Genomic DNA, 21,163 nt, shown 5'->3' with positions numbered 1-21,163 from the left:
ACTTTGCGGATCTGGCTTCAAAAGTAATTTCATATTTTTTTTGTCCATCTCTGAAGGATGAGCTTGCACAGCAGCAGACACCAGCATTTGGGGCTGACATACAACATGAGCTTCTTCTGGCCTCCATAAACATGCCAGAAGAGCAATGCTGTCCTGGGGAGTCTGAACAGCACTGTTAAGATTATTCATTAAGGTACATACAAAGCTAAACCAACTAATTGGTTGTGCAAGAGAGCAAGTAGCCTGGCAGCACTGTGGGAACTGATGGACTGGCTTAATGACTATGTGGATTGTGGTCAGTTAAAACCTTTTTGCTTAAAATGGGAGCATCTGGAGTTCAGGGAGCAAAATTGTCCTGAGGATCATGAGAGACCACAGTGGGTGTGACAGGAAGAGAAATGATAAAAACAAAACAAAACAAAAAAAGCTGTACAAGTCCAGAAAAACATATTCTGTGACAAGTGAATGAAATACAATTAGGACATTTTGTGGGATTCACCCTTGCATTTCTCATTTCACAGGACAGCAAGGACATTACAGCCAAGGGCTGCTCCAAAATCCAGTCAACACTCTGTTCCTTTGCACTTCCCATCCCCAATGAACTGACACCCACCACAGCCTTTTTCAGTTGCGCTCTGAGACATTTTTCTCTCAATAAGCTTTTCGGTGGTATAACATTGGCCTCTCTTTATCTTCACTGACTTTCGGGAACCACCTTTGCATTACTGTTTATATCTCTGGATGACCTTCAGCTACAGATAAAACACAGCTCAATTGTACAGTAAACTTGGAGTGCATCTGGCTTTAATCATGGAAGAAAAAATGCCTAGGCAGATGCGTTCCAAGGTTAGTGCACAACTCTCTGTACTGTAAAATCAAACTGTTTTGCAAATCTATTAGGGAATACCATGTTGCAAAACCCCGGGGTTCACTGTGCTCACACTTCTTTTATGGGAAGGCAGGGAGAAATGAGAAGAGGAAGCCAGAAGATAGAGAGGAAGAAAAGTCTCCCTTGGGTCACAACATCCTAACAGAGAAGACATACCCCTCTGTTCTTGGAAAACCAAACACTACTCTTGGAATAAAAAATACTCACATGCTTCAGCCCAGATCCACCCCTTGCTTCCTTCACTTCCATTTTCTTCTTCTTCCGCTGTGTTTTGCTTTCAAGTCCAGAAGGGCAGAAGCGAATGCCTGCTTTGCCTTTTGGCAAATCCTGAAAGCATCAGAGATGTTGTAAGAGGATTCATGGGACAGATAATTCTTGGTTTTTTTCAGGAAAATCAATTACCTCCAGGAGTGTGTTCTGACAGTGCACAAGCAGGGCATCTCTCTGGATAAGGTACACACCTGAGATTAACACAGCTCTTTGCAAAAAGCTCAGCACGCTCTTCCCACTGCTGCCAAAGGGAATATTTCTCTGGGCTTCTAGAAAGCATTTAAACAGCAAGCCTTCTGCTTCTGCCTCTCCACCCGAGCTACCACTGTAGCACTATCAGCAAACCCTCTTATCAGCAAACTTAAATAAATAGGTCCCAGAAGGCTGGTGTCAGCTGTGGACTCCACACCTCTTTTCAGGCCCAGGTATTTGGAAAAGTCAGCAGTGGTAGAAAGAGTTCATTCATGCAGAGTGACCAGCCAACTCCCCCCAGCCCATCCTGCAAAAGTGTCCCCCAGCTCCAGCTATCTCAGACAGGTCAGGGGAGTGACCACGCCAAGCACCTCCTCCCAGTGTGAGAAAGCCCCTGCAACCAGAGGAGCCCAGCTCCAGGGCTGGACTGGAGACCCCAGCCTGGATGAGACTGACCCCAGTGGAGCAGGTCTCCCTTGGCCATCAACATCACTGCCTCACCTTCTCCTTCTCCTCCCCTGTCTGATGTTCCTCATCTCCAGTCCAGTTCCCCCACTCTTCCATGGGAGCTTTCCAGTCAGAGTCCAGGTCAAACGCTGAAGGGTCATCTATTAAAGCAAGTGTACAAATGAGTTATGTTCAAATCCACACTACCTCCAGCCTCACACGAGTAGCACAAATGCTGCAAAGAATACCTGTCACCTTTCTGCTTGCCATTGGGTGCACATATATGCATCTGTCTTACATGTACCAAGACATTTACAAATGTATTTTAAAAAATTATTAAAACATACACATTGACTACTAATTCACAATTACTGACTGCACTCTTCATGACAGGAAGAAAATTAAAGAAGGACGGAAAAACACATACAGGAACAAAAGCCCTGCCAGCCTGCACTTCAAGAAAACGAGCTTTACAAAACTAATAGCATGGCAGGTCAAATATTTTCTTTTAATTCCATGGAGAAGGATTCAAGCATATCCAGAAACACTGGCAGACACAGCAAGCTCTTCCACTCACTGCAACACACCATCCTCTGTGCAATTATTTGTATGGAAGGGTAATATTAGCAAAGGATTTGTGCATACAGTAATGCTCTCATTGGTGTTTTCTTTCCTATGAAAAATAGAACTAAGTACATTCTGGACTTCATCTTCCTTTTCCATTTTCTTTTTTTGAATGTAAGCCAGAAAAACACCATTAAGCATTGTTTTCCAAACTTCTCTAACAAGCAACTTTAAACAGGCATGAAGCAGGTAACACCTACTCTGCATCAACATTGACCATGTCGTGGGGGCTACACAAAAATCTTATCAAAATCTTTTAGATTTCTGTATCTTTCAGCATTTGGTACCTTTGAAAATCTGGCTGCAAGCCCTCAGCTGCCTCTCCATAAAGGACTGGCAAGTGATCCTTAGGCAAGAAGGCAAAACAGACCAGTCTAATTCCTTTACACAAACTGAATGAGGTGCAAAAAAGCAGATAAATCAGCATAAGACGTTGAAAGGGTTACTTGGCTATTTTTTAATGATTTGAATGCAACAATCCTAAGTCTTATCCTAAAAGGGAGAAAGACTTCAAAAACACAGCGTATAATAATAACTCTTAGCTGATTATGTGTCTTAAAATAAAAATAAAAAAAATTTAAAAAAATCCCAAACCTGATGGAAAAACTTCTAGTTGAAGCAGGGCCAAAACCAAAGGCATGCTGGGGATGATAAAAGAAAACTGTTTCCAAAAAGTTACTCTGACCAGTTTGCTGCCAAATGTTATAAACATGATTATAAACATTGCTCAAGTTTCTCAGTTTAAAATCCATGCCCTCTACATAGAGAGTCTTTCCTTCTTCAAAAGGAATATGAACAAGTAATTTTGAACACATTCCCCAGTAAAATTCCAGTCTAAAATAGAATTCAGTCTCCTGAGCTGCAAGGCAGCAGCTCTGCAAGTGGATGCTCTCGCGGGTGTGCAAACAAAACAGACTGTAACTTAACACATGGGAAGCCACAACTGTTGTTTTCACGTATTTAACTTCTGATTTCTCAAAAAGTGCATTAATGCACATACTTTTAAGCATGAAAATAGTTTTAATGGCAATCTGCCTGCAATGGGCTTACATTTGTGCTTCACTCTTGTCATGTGTGGTAATGAAGCTTGGCCAGACAGTGGTGACTCTGCCACATCTCAGAATTACTCTTCCCAAACCTTTGTGTCCCAGGATGTTTAAAGTCAACTCAGAGTAAAATTAAAGGCAATATAAGATTCTTTAAAATTTGCTGGATTTGATGGGTAAATCGGATTAAATGTACTTATCCCAAAGCTCTGGCTTAAAATCTCTCCTCTTGTGTAGCATATTTCCCTTCTACAGTGACATGTCTCACAATGCCTTTAAACTTTGAATACTCTCTAGTATTTTTAAATCAGCAACTGATTTTCCTTGGCTCAAAAATTCTCTCACAGTTTAAAACTGATCAGTAATTTCTGTGAACAGGAACACTAAAAGGAACATGCCATGCAGCAGCAAGTCCCCCTGCTCCCCATATGGGCTTAGCACTAATGGGGGTGATATCTCTCCTGGCACAAATATAGACCAATATCTTGATAATTTCTGGTGTTCATTTTTACAAAAGCAAGGCTGTTACATTTTCCAACTAGGTTCTTGCTTGCAACCCACCTCAGTCCCCCAGCAACTCCACCCAGACAAAGCTGTACTCTTCTGCTGGCAGCAGTATTTACAGCATGCATTTCAGGGCTGAGGTGGTTTCCATATACCCCTTGCAATGAAGGCACTTTTAGATCCTGAAAGGAACTATGTTGAAGGTTTCTTCAGAAATCAGGGACGCTGCCAGCACCTCTGCAGACAAAAAGTCCATCCCAGCACCAACCACCTGAATGCTCTTGTTCTCCAGTCTCTCTCTGTGTAATGCTGAGGAGCAGCCAGTTGCACCCTGGGAGGTGTTGGGGAACAGGCAAACAGGGCCCCACAGTATCAGAGTCTGGTCAAAAAGGAACAGTCAGCAAGTTCTCTGTGCCTGCTGATAGATAGGGTGGAGTACAGTACTCTACAGACTGACCCTTGTTATCTGACCTGGAAAATGAAACTGGAAAGTACTGCAGCAAAACTCACTCTATGTCGTTGAGATAGGGATTCAAAATTTTCTAATCCAGAGTTGTACATTTGGATTCTGATCTTCCAGCATCCCTCTTGTCATGCTCTCCCTCAATATGGGCAGCAGAAACCTAAGGGAGGTTCATCTGGCAGGGCAGTCCCTCAGTAGGCTGCATATTGTCCATGGCATTGAGTCTTTCTGTGGCTGCTGTAGAAAACCCAGCCCTTTGCAAAGGGCAGTTGACTGTGTAATGAGCATAGTTCTAACCCAAATTCTTATACTTGGAGGCCAAGTGTAATCCACTCAGTTCAAATGGATAGATAATTTCCTGTCTAAAGCTTGCATTTCTGTGTTACAGATCAAAACTATTGCTACCAATAGCTGGGTGTAGGATTCCCTCATTTGGCACCTTTCATAATTCAGTAGGGGCAAAGTATCAAATAAATCCCAGACTGAAGACTTCTTTTAGTGGAAAGAAGCTATTGATTCCCATGAAACAAAAGAATTAAAATTTATTTTAACTCCAGAACAGAAAGAAGGATGGGAGTCAGGAAACATAGGGTCAAGAGGCATGGGAGATTTCTTAAGGTTCCGGAGAAAATTTGTGTTGGCAATCAAGAAGGACTCATTGGGAAGATGCCAAGACACAGGTAAAAAGCAACTCTCATGGTCATGAGGCATTACATTTGCAAAGCAGAATGTGAGTTTTCTGAGACTGCCCTGTGCTGTTGCCAAAGGCCAGGTCCACTGCACTTGGAAGCAGATGCATGGGATAAAATTAGTATTCGCTTTCCTTGGAACCAGACACAAGTGCTCCAAAACAGCCCAGCCAACTGCGCCGTGTGGGTTACATGTTTTGTAACAGCAAAACCAGCCACAGCTTATGATGCATTCTGTGAGACAGCAAAGCATAAGTACATAAATGTCACCAAAGGGGCAGTGGCAGATGTGTGGTATAGGTGCACAAAGGTAGGATTGGGAAACATAAGCAAGTAAAGCTTCCAAGGCAGAGGCGGGAGGATCCAGAACAACCCTGCAGAAGAGATGCCTGGCAAAAGCAGAGCACTTTCTGGATTCAAAAATAAAGTGAATTATGCCAGGACCAGAAGAGGTTCAGCCCCCTTTCTTTTCTGTTTGTGGCAGGAATGAAAAGTATGCAAACACTAATGATGAGCAGGGGAAAATGATGATGAAAAACACTTCCCACTTTGGGGCCCCCTTCCCTCATGGAAGAGTCCTGGCCACCTCAACCTGCTGCTGGGACTGCTGGGACTGCAGCCATCAGTGTTGACCATGTGGCTTCAGGTCTAAGATACTGAATGCCCCCAGACAATGAAGGCTTAGATTGCTAAGGACTGATTGTTTGAACACGTAGAGGCAATGACTGATGACAGAATGAGGATTTCAGAATTGATGAGGTTGGAAGGGGCCTCTGGGGATTGTCTAGCCCAACCCCACGGCTCACAAAGGGCTCAGCTGTAGCAGGTTGTTCAGGAATGTAGCCATCAGAGTTTTGAATATTTTCAAGGGTGGAGACTCCGTAACCTCTCTGGGCAAACTGTTCTGTTGTCTGACCACCCTCACCATAAAAACAAAGCTGGTAAGTGGAAGTTCACTTCATACTCATTGCCTCTTCTCCACCCTCTGGGCAGAGCATAAGCAACCACCTCATCAGGTTTTCATACGCATGGATCGCCTCTGCTGGACCCACTCCAGTATGTCCATGACTGTCTTGTACCTGGGAGCTCAGAAATGGGCACAGCACTCCAGATATGACAATAATTAATAATTAACCACCAGCAGCGTGTATCAGTAATGAATGTCAACACAGCAGTGTGTTGTTTGGAAACCAGGCTGATCAAGTGTCTTTTTTCACTCCCATATTGCAGTGACTATTCAGTTCTCTAACCACTAGCTCCCTCTCTACCTCTATGGATATATGCTTTCAGTTGTGACAATACTTTAGCCTTTTGACAACACTCAAGCCTTTTGTGAGTGATGGTGTTATTATTGCTGGTACTTTACAAAAAGATAACCTGATGTGGAGTGGGGAGCTGGCCAAGGCAGCTCTGCCGGCTGGGGCAGGAGCAGGAGTCCAGCATCCAGTTCCTTTGGCTGCACCAGCATAGAACAAAGAGACTCAATACATGTACTACTCTGGATTTGATAAAATGACCCCAACTTGTATTCAGGTTATAAATGGCTTTTTTTTTTTTTTTTTAAGTTTCCAGGCCTGCAAGAGCTAACAGGCTGTGTTTGACTGTCAAAGAGCTCATTTTGCCTGCAGCACCGACCTTAATGCCAACCATTACCTCATCTAAATTCAGGGAATACATGTTCGTGACACTCCCCTCCCCTGCATCAATATCAAGGCTGATGATTCAAAGGACAGAAAAAATACCAGGACGAAGAAGCAAGCTGTAAGGCAGGCAGAATAATCCTTCCAAATGCTTCTGTTCAGATGTTTGCAGGAGCAACCTGCTGAATTTGCTCCTATCTGTTCTGCTCTCAGATAGACATGGCACTCAAAAAGCAGAGCTCTGCCTGGCTTTGCAACTGCAGATCAAGCCCAGAGTGTGCCAAGTCTGACATGTGCTAGATGCAGTGCAAGGGAACGCTGCTGATGAGCTGCCCACGCTGCCTCCCTCCATCCCGTGCAGGCGAGCGGGGCTCCAAAGTTGGAAAGGGCCAGGCACCCTCTTGGAGCAACGCAGGGATAAAGAAACACAGCACTAAGGGAAGGGAATGCTTGGGTTTGGGATTTTTGTTTTTATTCTTTTTAAAGCAAACAGTGCTATTTATAAAATCACGGCCAAAATGATGCATCTGCTGCAGAGCCTCAGTTACCACAGGGCAGAGAAGCAAGACAACCACAGTCTTTTCTCCTTAATGCATTCCACCACTCTGGCTTCTCCTACAGTTGAGCAATCAGAGCAGCTAGAGTACGAAGGGGTTTGCTCTCTCGTCAGCCATCATGCCTGCAAGAGCAGGAAAAGGCCTCCCAACAACAGGGGTATATATAGATACTTCCCTCAATCCTGGCCAAAAGGTCAAGAGAAAAAGGTCATCTAATACCCACACTGTTCATGCCAAATTATTCCAGCTACTCAGGACCCACGCTGGTCTTTCAAGCAGATTTTGAAAGTAAAAAACCCTCATTACCAGTCATAAAAAGACTGAAATCCTGATTGCCACAATGCACTGGAGGTGGATTCTGCATCTGTGTTCAGGGTATTACCAAGGAAATTTAAAGTTTAGGCAAAGGTACTCTGAGCTCTAGAAGCACCCTGTCTTTCCATGGCTCTCCCCTAGCCCAGACTGCAGTTGCCTGGAAAAGGGCCACTCAGCTCCACCTTCCCACAACACGACGGGAGGGAGGGAAACGCAATGCTTCAGTTATGAAAACCAAACACAACTTTGAACTCATTTCACAAATTTAGTAATCTGAGTTGACTGCTAAACATGGGGTTTTTTTGAAATGCAGAGCCTATCCTGATGCATCTGGCTCAGGAAGTCCCTGACCCGCTCTCTGCAGGGTGTGGGGAGGGATCACCCTGTGCTTGCCCTGTTCCTGTGCTTATCTACCCACAGCTGATAGCAGTGCAACTGCCAGAGAGAGGACACCGCCACAGAAGCCTGCAGACAGCCTCCCTACGGCTGCTCCTGCTGCCCAGGAGCTCTAATTGCACTCTGCACAGCAGTATGTGTGCACTGAAAAAGATTGTACTTTCTGCGTCCCTTTTTTGTCATCTTCTGAGGAAAAACATAAATAAAATGCATATTCTCGCTCTTCTCGAGGGTCTCGTGGATGCCTCCTGCCTGACTGAGCTCACAGCAGCTCTGAGCACCTGCCAAAAACTAGACCAACACTGGATTTCTCCCTTATCTCTGCCAGTGAATGAGCCACATGGGAAGTGGCTCCTGATTTCTGAGGCTTAAGAAACAGACTAAAAAGAGTATCACCATTAGTACACTTGCCTTTGAACAGAAAAAGAGCAAAGAGACATACCCTGCCCCTGCCACACATCGTCTGTAGGGAGGAAAGTCGAGCTGCTGTGCCAACAGCATCTGGAAGGACTGTCCTCCGATGATTTACTCTTCACATTATCTGCATATAGCAAAGTGTCCTTTTTAAAAATTAAAACAAAAACAAAACCAAAAAAAAACCCCAAACCTAAAAGATAATCACATAGGTATATTCACATTATTAAAACCAATTAATCATGCCTCTATCTGCTCACTATGTCACAATGCCTAGATGTTATGTAATTTAAGCCACACATTAATCTATGCTGCTCATCGCAGTGGATTTATTAACAAAGGCTGGACGAGGACACTACATGCATAAGTTATTAAAAACAACTCACTCAGGAGTGGCTCCACTAGCAATAGTCATAAAATGTTGGGGACCTAAGAAGGAAGCTATAGTTCCTGCAGAACAAAAGGCACATGCAGTGAATCCAGCTCCAACTCCCACCACCTTCAGTGAGAAGGTTTCTGCTCAAGCTAATAGAAATCCATAATTACTAAATTAATTGCTTCATGAAAGAGAGAGATGAGAGAGCTGCTGGGGGAAAAAGAAAAAATTTTTTTGATGATTACTTTCAGCAGCTAAAGTAACCAGTAGGATTCACATACCTCCCTGAATGACTCCCCTTAACCCCTTTCTAAGGCCTGTACATAACAGACCAGTGTTTTCTTCACATCTTTCATAAATCAGGGAGATTTTTTCACATTTCTGATCTTTCTTTTCTTCCTTTCAGCTGAAGAACTCCCTGGTTTTGTTCAGTGTCATCTTGATTTTTTGCTGCATAGATGCAGATGTTAACAAATATTTCTCCCTGTTGATTACTTGTACATTAGGAACTGCTTCAATCCATTAATGCAGTGTTGGAAAACAGATGATTAAATATAGTATATATTATATTGATTGCCATGTCTGGCTTTAGATGCTAATTTCAGCATTCAGGCTAACACCACACACACTGTTTTGTGCACAGATGTATCTATGCTTGCCTTTAGCAAAGATTCAGGACCAGACTTTGCATTCATGATCCAGTTGAACTTTCAGACAAATGTGAGTTTCTGGTAGGCAGGGAATGTATGACCCAGGAGTGCTCCAAGTCAATCAGTGAGAAGAACTGACAGTTACAGAGAGGCAAAGTGAAAGCCAGAAAAGAGGATCAACTTAATGTAGAACCAGTAGATGTTCCATCCTTCTCAAAGCCACTCACGGAGAGGGTCAACCTGAAAATCCCTCACTGTGCTGGACAGGAAGGTGCTGAATAGGCAGCATCTGACAGAGCTTTTCCAACCTGGGCGTTCGCTCCCTCCCTCAATCTGAAATTCTCTGAATTTTTTGGTCATCACAGCACAACAGAAAACTTCTGTGTGAGTAAACCCAACAGAAAGAATTTGCTGGGGAAGCAATATTTTTTTTTATTTATTCCAAGATGAGATACAAGTTTGGAAAGCACTCAATAAAAGGTTGTGATGTCACTCTCTAAAATATTGGTGTGCTGGATTGCAGATGCAAGCAAGCTCTGCAAGGGAGAGTGACTAATGAAATGTGGCTCCAGGGTAGAAGGCCCATATGTGATCAGTGAGAGCCCTTTTAAGCCAAGCTTCTAAGAAAGTGATAGAAGAATTCAGATAAAAGTCCAAAGAGAGACCACTCACCTAAATCCCTGGACAGATCTGATAACGTCCCAAAGGTCACAGGACAGGATTTTACATCTGCAATATCCCATGTTCCTGCATTTAAAACGCAAACAAACAGTAACCCTAAACCTGATGTCATGTTCACAGCTGGTGGCAGCAGTTTCTATCTCGCTCTCCCAATCTCATTACAGGCCTTCTGTGTTCTCTCCATCCCTGCATCCACTGCTGTTGCTGAACAAGAATCAAGCAAGGAGAAAACACCTTTATGGTGTCCAGCTCCATCACCATGCACACCTTCTCAGCCCTTCAACATGCATGTCACACCAGCATGGCCCTTCTCTGGACTTAAATTCCTCACTCATCTGAACTGATGTCCCCTTTATGCACTAGTGGCAGAAGGTGTCATCAAGTATCAGCTGGAATTTGGCCTTTTGAAAGCATTAGAGTAAAAATGGTACTAATGTCCTCCCCCTATTGACCCTATACTTTGCAAGAGAAGGACTCCAGCAGAGAAGACAACTCATGTGAGAGCAACCTAAGAGCATTTTCTGAATCACCGGAATACTGGATTACTGCTACTGAAGGTGAGTCATCATATGGCCTGATATAGCAATCAGTCCAGCCATCACGCTTTGTTAGTCAGAGAATGTAGTCAAAACCATTTGCTTTTTATTTAGGAATACCCTGCCTCTTAGTGCTTTGAAACATGTGGATATATACCCTGCAGTCTAACTCTGACCATGTAAGAACAACCTCGGACAGAAAGGCTTTGGTTGCAAGGGGCCAAACACGAAATACCTGTGGGTAGAAAACAACTTGCACCCTGCAGGTAGACTACAACACAAGAAATTCCTGCCATAAAGACCCCTCTTTTCACACTGCTGGGAAATAAATGACAGCTAGCAGGGTGCAAGGGGGGTGGACAACACTGTGTGTGCAGGATGAATGTCTGATGGAAACAGCAATTTGTGAAGCTTTCCCTTGGCAATGCTTGAATGCCCACACTCACCTACGTTGGAGAAAATATCCTCTTCTGACCGGGAGGGCACTGATTCTTCCCGTGTGGCTCCTGAGGCCTTCAGCGTGGCCCCACACTCTGCCTTGGCAAAGAGAGCACCTTTTCCACCACCACTGGTGTCCCCTGTGAGTGGCCACACCGCTCCCTTCTCATCCCAGTCAAAGGCTGGCTCAACCGCTGAGCTACCCAGGGATGTCCTGCTGGGGTCTTCTCGGGAATAAGCATTACATAATTATTTTTAATTACAAGGAAGAGTTTTTACTGAAGAAACAATAGAACAAAGCCTGTTCTAAACCCGTCAGAGGTAATGGCTATTTCCAACTGAAAGTATTTACAGATACGATTACAGTGAAGCAGAGTGCCTGTGATGGGACTCTGAGGCAGCAAATATGAAGGTCATGTGAGAAAAAAGGCACCACAGAGGCCTTCGATGTCCCTTCCTGAGTGCAAGGGTGGTTCAAGGCCTCTAGAGTCCAGCTGGAGACCCAGAGCAGTGAAGGGAGGGAAAGAGAACAGCTGGACCTCCAAGGAACAAGAAAGCAAACATCTTGGATATTGCTAGTTCAAGGCTGCTAGAGAAATCAGCGCCAGGCATATGGATATTTTAAATAATGACAATTATCTCCAACATATTTTGCTTCAAAGGACTCCTAAAGCACTTTATGACTCCAGCCTTCAGAACAGCAAAGCATTTTCCTGGGTCTCTAGTGGAGAAGGGTCCACTGCTGGCAACAACACCACCTTCCCTCACCTTAATGCTGATGCTGCTGCTTCTCTTCTGATAGGGAACAGCAACCCGCACTTAGCAGGGTTAGGCTTTCCTCCTAGAATACATCTCACTGCTCTGTAAATGCCCATACTAACATGATCACTTGGTTCAGCATCCTGGACAACCCAGGCTCCAGGATCCCACCAAGGGCTTCTGGTCCTTCAACTACAACTTGATCTACTGAGCTCCCTTTCCTGGGTCAGCAAAGCACTTAATGCCTGCATGACCTTAGGGTTAAACCATGCATGGTTAACCTTCTGCATGTGCAGCTGGTAACACCCATGCCAACAGGTCAGTTTACATGAAGAAAGAAATATGGAACCATCTACTTTGCTGGAAAGCAAGCAGAGACCTCAGCATCTTAATCCCTTAGAGACTCATCCAGGTATTTAACTGTTGATAATCCAAGAGTTAAAAATCCAAGCTCTTGATTTAATAATCAAAAAGCAAAAAGTAGTCCTAAAATGTCTGTATATTTTCATATTAAAATTTGCTGTTCATTTTCCTTCAATTTTAGTAGAGCATCTGAGAGCACTTTAAGACAGTCTTATTGCAGACAGTGCACAAACTCACACACATATATCCAGCTGCAACTCCCAATTCCAAATTCCTATCTTAGCTGTATAAGCTATATTACTGTAATATATTAAATTTACAGGTTATTTTGATTATTTTATCACAGATAATGAAAACACTTTCAAATGCCTTAATTCCATGACCCATTTCATATAGTGGTTATTACATATAGCATGATTAGTAGAAATGTATGTAGGTATAAGTGCATGGCAGACACCTTGAAATACCCAGAGGAAAAACATGGAGTGAGCAGAAAGTGTTGTTTCATTTTACCTCATTAGGATAAGAGTATATCCCCCTGTCATAGTTCTTTACTCTGGGCAGGCCTGGACTAAAGAACCTGTTTGTAACTGAGCAAATTACATGGGTTTTTATACATCCATTATCAGAAAATTTCTTCTGTCAAGCCAGGCAAAAGTAAGTAACCCACACAACACCAATCCTTTAGTAGATCTCAGATCTAACAGACACCTGCTTTCAGAGTCCTGTGGGTAATGCTATGTGTTTTAATGAGAGCCTGGAGTAAAAGGCAAGCTCCCAAGTAAGAGCTCCCAAGGCTCTTTTCTAAAGTAAATAGCCTCAGTAAGTGCAAAGACTTTGCTGTCAAATGACGAATAGAGCAAACAGAAAGATGCTGGGAAGTGAGGAGGGGTGACAAGCCTGGCCAGATCAGGTGTGTGAACTGAGCCTGTACATTTACCTTTTTGTTTCAGCCTTTCCTTCCTTAAGTGTCTCTTTTCACGGCTGCTGATCTTGGTCTGCCAAACTCCTACAACAGAGAGCAAAGTTCATTTTCAAGCTAACAAAGAACTTCCTTTATTGGCTTTACTGCTTAGCCCAAGGTGAATAGCTATCTGATTGTTTCTGATGTTGACTGTAAAAGTGGTTGCAGGTCTCCTGCAACATCTCCCCTGTGTGCAGCCTTTGCTGCCTCTGCAGAAATGTGTTACATAAGAAATCCCCATCACAAACCTGTCTGTCATGTGTCCTGACCCACATAACTGCACATATTCTCCTCTCCTGTGTGTCAGCTGATGTGACACCCCTTTCCCTCAGGGGAGATGTCATAGCAGAGCATCAACCGCCTTGTATATTTGTCAGCAGGGAGAAATTAATGAAAATCTCAACTGTTAAATAAGGTTTCAATTTACTGGGTTTCTCAAGCCCTGAACATACTCTAAGACTTGTTCGGATGTGTGGACAGCCTCTACCACTCAGCTGGTTTCCACACACATTTGTTCACACCAGTGGGGCCACATTCTACCTCTGTCCATGCTCTCCAGGACCCAAGAAGTCAGAGGAGGGACCTGCAGCACAAATGGTTAATGAAGAAAAAACAGAGTCCCTAGATTTGACCAAGACAAACACTTTCTTTTTCTGAAGCATCCACAAATAACACATGAAACAGTTCAGCTGGCTCATCCATTCAGAAAAACTACAGATCCATTTGAAGAAAGCTTCTACTGTGTCCCCTTTTCCCCCAGCAGCCTTGCAGGCCCTCTGATACCAGGCCCCAGGAAGGACTCCGGACCAACAGCAAGCAAGGGTTTCTTTTGCTCTCACCACCACACTAATCACATTATAATCTTTTAAGCCCAGAAAAGCTTAGAATTTGTTGTTTTCAATATTACCCTTGGTGGGGGAAGGCACAGAGGGGCTCATGGGATGCAATGTATTTTCCAATGAAATTCTAGCTGCCTGAGCCTTGCTGGCCTCTGCCAGATTTCCCTGCAGATCTGCTTGCAAACAAAGATCTTGGCTCTGCTCACTGGCATGCTAGAAGTTGGCTGTATATTGTCCCAGTGCCTTTACCAGCCTCAGTCACGGCACAACAATACACTGCCTGGGAAGACCACAGCTCCAGCTGCGGATCAGCATAGCAGGGGCCACAGGAGTAGAGGAAGAGCATGAAGACAGGACCTTGCTGCCCCATGGGCCTCTGATCACTTCAGAGATGCTTCTTCACCTGCAGATTTGCCACACTTGTGAAGATGCTCAGGATCTGAGCAGCGTGGCAGGAAAGCACATGGCCCCTGTCCACGTAGTAAGAAGTAGGTGATAGAAACAACTCTCAAACTGGCAACTTTCTCCAACAGTGCAGAACACTGGAACAGTTGAGAAGACCTCCCTGTTGACATATTTCATCCTGTGTTACTGTTTGGTAATATACATTAGGTAACAGAATAACCAAATCTTTTTTTACCTTCCTCTTCTTGCAGTTTGTCTTTTTCCACAGAAAGCAGATCTTTTGGCACCTCCTTGTCTGAGCACTGGATTTTCCTCTTCTTCTTGGGCTACAGTATACAGGAGATACACAGCAGAAAGATAAAACAGGTATTTGTTACATTTCATCATGAAGAAAAAGAGAGTCAGGGCAGTAGTTTTGAAAGGGAGACCACCCATGGTACTCAGAGAGAACAAGAGGTTGCTGGAATCCTTAAGTGGGGGCAAAAGTCTTCCTGAGAAGATCTTATTGCAAACTCCAAACCACTAAATGCTATCACTTTGGGCCTACAAATCTTAATTTATCTGCTAGATTAGAAAGCTCACATTTTTATTCAGGTACCTGCTCTGTAGAAGATTTGCATTCTTCATTTCTAAGTCCTAATTTTCTGCCTATAAAAGAGAAAAGTCTGAAAGTATTTACCCCCTTCAAAAGCAGGAATGCTGAAATCAAGAATCAGGACCCTACCAATGCTTAAAAAAAAAAAAACAAAAACAAAAACAAAAAACAAGAACACCAAAACCATGGAACAGCCTATTTTTAATGAAGGTGTCTGTAGTTTACACTAATCTGAAAGGGCATGGGAATAGCTGAGCCCATTTTCAGTTGAAACAGTAGAGCTAACCTTAAGCCTTCAGTTTTGAATGTTGTAGTTTAAACACAGTGGTTCTTGACTTTTCCAAGATGGGAAACCCCTGTCAGAAACAGTTCCCTGGCCAGGCTCAGGGGCTGCTCCTCATTTAGAATCATAGAATCACTGAAAGGCTTAGGAGAGACCTTAAAGATCATCCAGTTTCCACTGCCCTACCATGGCAGGGACACCTTTCACTAGACCAAATTGCTCAAAGCCCCATCCAGCCTGGCCTTGAACACATCCACAACTTCTCTGGGCAACTTGGAAGTTGGAACTTGGAAGTGTCTTGGCACTGACCCTTTCCCCCACACCAGTACGACTGCTCAATGCCCAAGATAAAACCCTTAAACAGATCCAAGGACACATATCCTGTCAGAGCTGGAAATGGAATACAGGAGATCCCAGCACACACTTGGGCTTGGATGATGAGACCATCCCACTTATGGTGACAGTGACAATCACTACAGTGTGACTGTGCCAGAAAATTACATGGTCTTATATTCCTAAGTCATCCCTTAAGTGCACCAAAACCAGGAAGAAAAAAATTACCTTAACAAAGGGAACATTCTTAAAACAACTGTCTCTTCAAAGACAACATATAAACTCTAAAACTCTTGCTGGTACCTTGAGGAGCTTTTTCTCTCTGATGTTGACTGATGTGATAACTTGGCCATTTACTGGGACCTAGAAGATGGACAGTAAAAAAATGTGTTATGGAATATATACATGCATGTGTTTGTATGTGTAAATATACATGTAAATACAATTACTTCAAAACCTTCCTATAAAACTTATAATACTCTGAAAGACACAGCTAAAAAACCTGCTGTACAAATCTGGGCTAGAATTTCTGGCCTTGTTCTAATTGGAGTAATTTATTCCAAATTAATTAGTGTTAGCTAAGCCTTTATGAATGTAAATCCAGAAACTCCACATAGATTTATTCCAAAGCAGACATATTTGTGGTTTATCCTAAGATTTGTCTAGGATCAAAGTTGTTTTTTAAATAGGGTAAGCCTGTCTTAAAACAACAGCATAGACAGGAGAAGTCTTATTTCAGTTCTTGTTTACTGGTTGGGGTGGACCTTATCAAATCTATCTGACCAGCTAAAAGAATGGCTTTCATCCTACCTAGACCCTGTAAAGTAAACAATGAAAGTTTAAGGACTTTTCAAATTATGGTTTGATTAATGTCTCAGCTGTCTCAGAATTCCCTGGCAATGGCCAGCCTCCAGATACAGAGATGGGAGAGTGTAAATCTGCAGCTGACACAGCAAGGGCTGTGCCAAAAAGGGCCACTGTACACTATGCAGAGCCAGCAGCATCCAAGACAAGGCAGAACCTCCTTTCACTGGTGGCTGCTCACCCTTCTCATGTCATCTCTGTCCACGAGACACTGTGGCAGTGATTAGTTACCAGCAAATAAAATCCCCTGGGTGACTGCCCATGCCTGTCCCTGTCAAGCTCAGTGGGGCAGCAGTCCTTCAGACTGTTAGCACTCATATCTTTGGTATTTTGGGGATTTCAGAGCTATTTTTCACAAGTCTCAGAAAGGTCTAGCTTGAAGTGCAAGTTAAAGACAGCATGACAGGCACCTGCATGCTGGCAAGTGCTTTGTCCCTGGAGGTGCTTGCTTGGAATTCCAGACCAGTTACAAGCCCATGGTGGACAAAGACCCAACAGGCTGGTGTTCATCTGATGTACCACAATTATTAGGAGGGAAAGCTCCAGAATTGTGGAGTTTGCACACAGACAATACTGATTCTAGGTCTTCCAGTAAAATATCACAGTAACAGGAGACAAAATCCCTGCCTGTTATATCAGTAATTAATTCCACCAGCTTCATATTATAAACTTAAGCCAAAGTGGTCCACATCTCTTCCATCTCCCTTAACTGTCAATTGCAAACAATATTATTGTTACAATTATATTGTTCTGAACATTCACTAGCAAAATAATTACTTCTGTGTTAAAATCCATTACATTTTGTAATAGCTAGCAAGTCCATTTTGGACTTTCCCACGGGCAGTCATCTCTCTTCTAAGACTCTCAGGTTCATTTACTAGAGGCACTCCATAAACCCCACCACAAAAGAAACCATTTTCCATCTCCTGCTCTGTTCAAGGAAAAAATCCCACTCTATCTGCAGCAGGGAGGGAAGTAGCCTCTCACATATGATGTGGGACAAAAAATACAAAACCGGGAGTATTTGCTGAAAATTTGAACCATGTGGAAATGGAAAAACCTGAGCTTACACTATTCCTTGTTTCTCAGCATATGCTTCTATCCACTTTAATGTGTGAAAATACAAATAAGATCATGTCTTAGTGAAGAACAATTCCTATGCAAAATGGAATATGGGGGGAGGTGACTTTCCACTAAATGACAGAGGACTTCAGGAAAGCTGAATTTTATGTGATGAATACAAGAAGGGATTACTGGGGGAAGCCACACAACATGTAAGTGCAATATTCCTTCCTAGTCTCATCAAACCCTGATGATTTCCCAGTTCTCATAATGAAATCTAAAGGCTTTGTAAATGGACCTCCCAAACGAAGGCACTTTGAGCAAGACTGCCACCGTGGGCACAGAAACAGCAGTGGCAACTTAGGAGGCAAGGAGGATGCTCTTCTGCCTTCTTTCAGACACACACAGAGGATAAGAGACATCCCACCTCCTGTTAACCTCTCTTTACGTCAAGATGCTTCTGCAAGTATAAGAGACTACAGGCAAAGACAAGGAGATGTCAAGATTAAGGACATGCAACTGCCTTCCTGCCCTAGGCTGCCCTAACGGAGCACAGCCCAAGGCTGTACAGAGCCCTGACGTAGGCAATGAGAACTCCAGAGGGAAAATGTTGAGTGCAACAGAGGATTAAGGAAGACAGAAACTATATTGACTCTGACAGACTTGTCTCAGCTGGGGCAGGATCACGTTCCTGGATCTTCTCTCCATATAAATGACAGCAAGCAAGAAGCTGGAAAAATTGCAGCACTCTGTTTTAGCTCTTTGCCAACCTGACTATTTTTATACGGGTAAAACCTGTATGCTTTTACCAGACAAGCACAACATTTACTACTTAAATGTTATTTCATCTGCTAGACAAACATCCCTCTCTCTCTCCATTACTGACTAAGAGGTTAAAAATATACTGTTGACAGTCATTTACTATATTCCAGGGGTCTTCATGGTGACTGACTGGCTGCTCAGCCCTAAGTACCCACCTGGGACTCCTGAACCTTGTTGCATTCTTCCTAATGATCACCTTAGTGCAAAACAATATCACACTTGACCACTGACTGATGCTCTCACCAAACAGCCCACTGCGGTGATGCTCTTCTTTCAAACCTGAAATATTTGTTGCTTCTTCACCGTCCTTCAGTATAGCAGCATATATAATATATATAATAGCAGTAATTCCCTTCCTTCATCACCAAGAATTTTTACTGAGTTCTACTTCCTTTCAGTGGAAAGGTATTATGTTAGCCTGACCTTTTGTATCAAATCCTGCCTTTATCCAACCCCTTTTCAGGCAGTAAGCTGGTTGTGTGGCTGAGGAACCCCACCCTACCCTATTCTTCCCTTTGGAAGCCCTCAGGGTAAGGGATTAGTCATGCCTCTTTATCATGCCGTTTGGCCATTCTGAAAAGGAAAAAGGAATTTTCATTATTTTATTGCATTTAACCTAATGGAATCATTAAAGAGATATGAATATTGTCAGGGTAAATTTTTTCTCAATGAAAAACGTAGTTTTGTACAGGGAAAACACATCTAAACCCACCACATAAAGTGACTTTATAAAGTCATCAATGCAATTCCAAATACATTAAATATATGCAGAGAAGCAGAATCGGGACTTTTAGTGGAATAAGACTTAGCATATTAATTTCTACTCACATTCTGTGGAACAATAGGAAGATTATTTTTAGTTCATGGCCATTTGCTTCATGACCCAGTGGAACAGGATTTCCCCCACACCCCCTGCCTTTTCTCCCTTTTTATGTAACCTAAGTTTATATTTCTGATGATTGCTCTGAAACTAGCAATTTCTGATTGATTCTTTTGAGCTAGTGTTTAATTTATTTTATGCTGTTAATATAGTTCTACATAAAACCTCAAAGAAAGGAGGCAAAGTGACAGGTCTTCAAATGTTACAAAATACTGAGTTTAATCATTAGTATATAAACCGTGTATTTGAAGCCATAAAGCTGTACCCCTAGAGACTTACCTTTATGCATTTCAATAATTTTGTGAGACTAGTCAGTTTTGTAAAACCCAACACCTTTGTAAGCATCTATCAGATCAGGCAGCCTGCTTTCACATCTCAGTGCCACCAACTGGTTACAGGATTAATTAAAAATTGTGTGAATATCAGCTTCACGTTCGCTAACTGCCCTTTGTCCCTCTTGGGGAAGGTGCTTAAAATTGCCTTCCTTAGGAAGGCATGGAAAGGTTTGCCCAGTAGAGGGATACTAGGACAAAATAAACTCAGCCTATGAAACCCAAGGGGAGCTATTATATGCTTCACACACTGGAAATCAGGGAATTCATTTAAGAACATGAATAAAATTCAGAAAATTGTTTTCAGCTACCACTTTCAGAAAACTCAAATTAAGTGGGTTGGACACTGGAAATGAAAGGAAGCAAGACTACCCCATTCTGGCAGGGGGTCTGTGAACACAAAACCATTTCCAGATTTAAGAAATACTTCAATTAAATTGTTTCTTAGTGTTCATTTCCAGTGCAAAAACCATTTTATTTTTTTCACTTTATATTACAACACAAAATAAATGTGGTGGATTTAGGCTAAAAGGCAATACTGGTATGACAAAAGTAACACCAAAATGCACCAAATTAAAAAAATAAGGGAAGGGGGAGGAGAAAAGAACAAAAGGAAAGGAATTTCTAACCAGGGCACTACATAACCTTCCTTAAATACGCTGTGTTATACTGAACAAGGTATCACTACACTCTCAGATTTCTCAGTAGATGTTCAACAAGAACTTCATCACCCTCAGCACCCTCTGGAAGATCTGGTCTTTACTCCCTACTCTCCACGCTATGAGTTGGATATTTGCAGCACCGCTTGCACTCCCGTTTGCTCTCTGCAGATGGGTTCTTGTCTCCTGTGCACAGAGTGGGGGCTCAGCCACAGGGTGAGCAAACCCAAGTGCTGCTGTGGCCAGACAGCAGCTCCTATTGCTCCATCCGCAGACAATGAGCAACCCGCATGACAAATGTGTTGGGAAATGAAGCAGCACTGGCTCTCATTAATTCTGATCCAGATTTTCATAAATGGAAGCAGACATCCTGGCCAGTCTGGCTTTGCCACATGGTCTTGTGCTGATGATGGACTTCACTCTGGGAGTCTTATTCCCTGTATCAGTGGGAACCAGGTGAATGGGAAAGGACGACACTGCATTTGTCAGAGGAGAAAGGATGGGGTTTAGGCAGAGGCAAAGGCCACCAGAGAGACAGGAAAGTATCAGCTTCAAAGAAAATTACTCATTCAATCCTAACAACTAGAGAAAGGGTAACACAATGCCAATTTCTGCTAAGGTGACAATGAGAAGCCAAAAATTCCCCATATTTGGTTCATTAGCAAAGGAAACTGAGGGCTCTTTATGAATGGCAGAAGAACGTAAAGGAGCTTCTTTGTGGCATGGCTTTTCACAACACTGCACAGATATACCTGCAAAGGGGAGGGAAAAGAGAGCAGGATCTTGGTTTGTGATAAATACTGTAATTACTATTAGTAATAATATTAATAATAAGCTTATTATTAATAGCTATTATTTGTACGTGTTAATGGAATG

The 21,163-nt window shown here is 42.9% G+C and overlaps 1 protein-coding gene across 1 annotated transcript in view; it reads right to left on the bottom strand.

Moving 5' to 3' along the window:
- LOC103764388 (protein LYRIC) overlaps window positions 1-21,163 on the bottom strand; it is a 30,404-nt gene that overhangs the window by 3,089 nt on the left and 6,152 nt on the right. The window contains exons 3-10 of the mRNA XM_029965772.1: window positions 15,972-16,031; window positions 14,693-14,783; window positions 13,190-13,258; window positions 11,136-11,351; window positions 10,145-10,219; window positions 8,475-8,573; window positions 1,853-1,959; window positions 1,097-1,216 (exon numbers count right to left, since the gene is read on the bottom strand). Of these exons, the coding sequence (XP_029821632.1) occupies window positions 1,097-1,216; window positions 1,853-1,959; window positions 8,475-8,573; window positions 10,145-10,219; window positions 11,136-11,351; window positions 13,190-13,258; window positions 14,693-14,783; window positions 15,972-16,031 (837 nt within the window). The remainder of the gene's footprint in view (window positions 1-1,096; window positions 1,217-1,852; window positions 1,960-8,474; window positions 8,574-10,144; window positions 10,220-11,135; window positions 11,352-13,189; window positions 13,259-14,692; window positions 14,784-15,971; window positions 16,032-21,163) is intronic.

The sequence above is a fragment of the Manacus vitellinus genome, unplaced genomic scaffold, assembly GCF_001715985.3.
Source record: "Manacus vitellinus isolate BGI_N305 unplaced genomic scaffold, ASM171598v3 scaffold_11_pilon, whole genome shotgun sequence".
Classification (NCBI taxonomy): domain Eukaryota; kingdom Metazoa; phylum Chordata; class Aves; order Passeriformes; family Pipridae; genus Manacus; species Manacus vitellinus.
The sequence above is the reverse complement of the archived record's forward strand: the minus strand, read 5'-3'. Positions and strand labels throughout refer to the sequence as shown.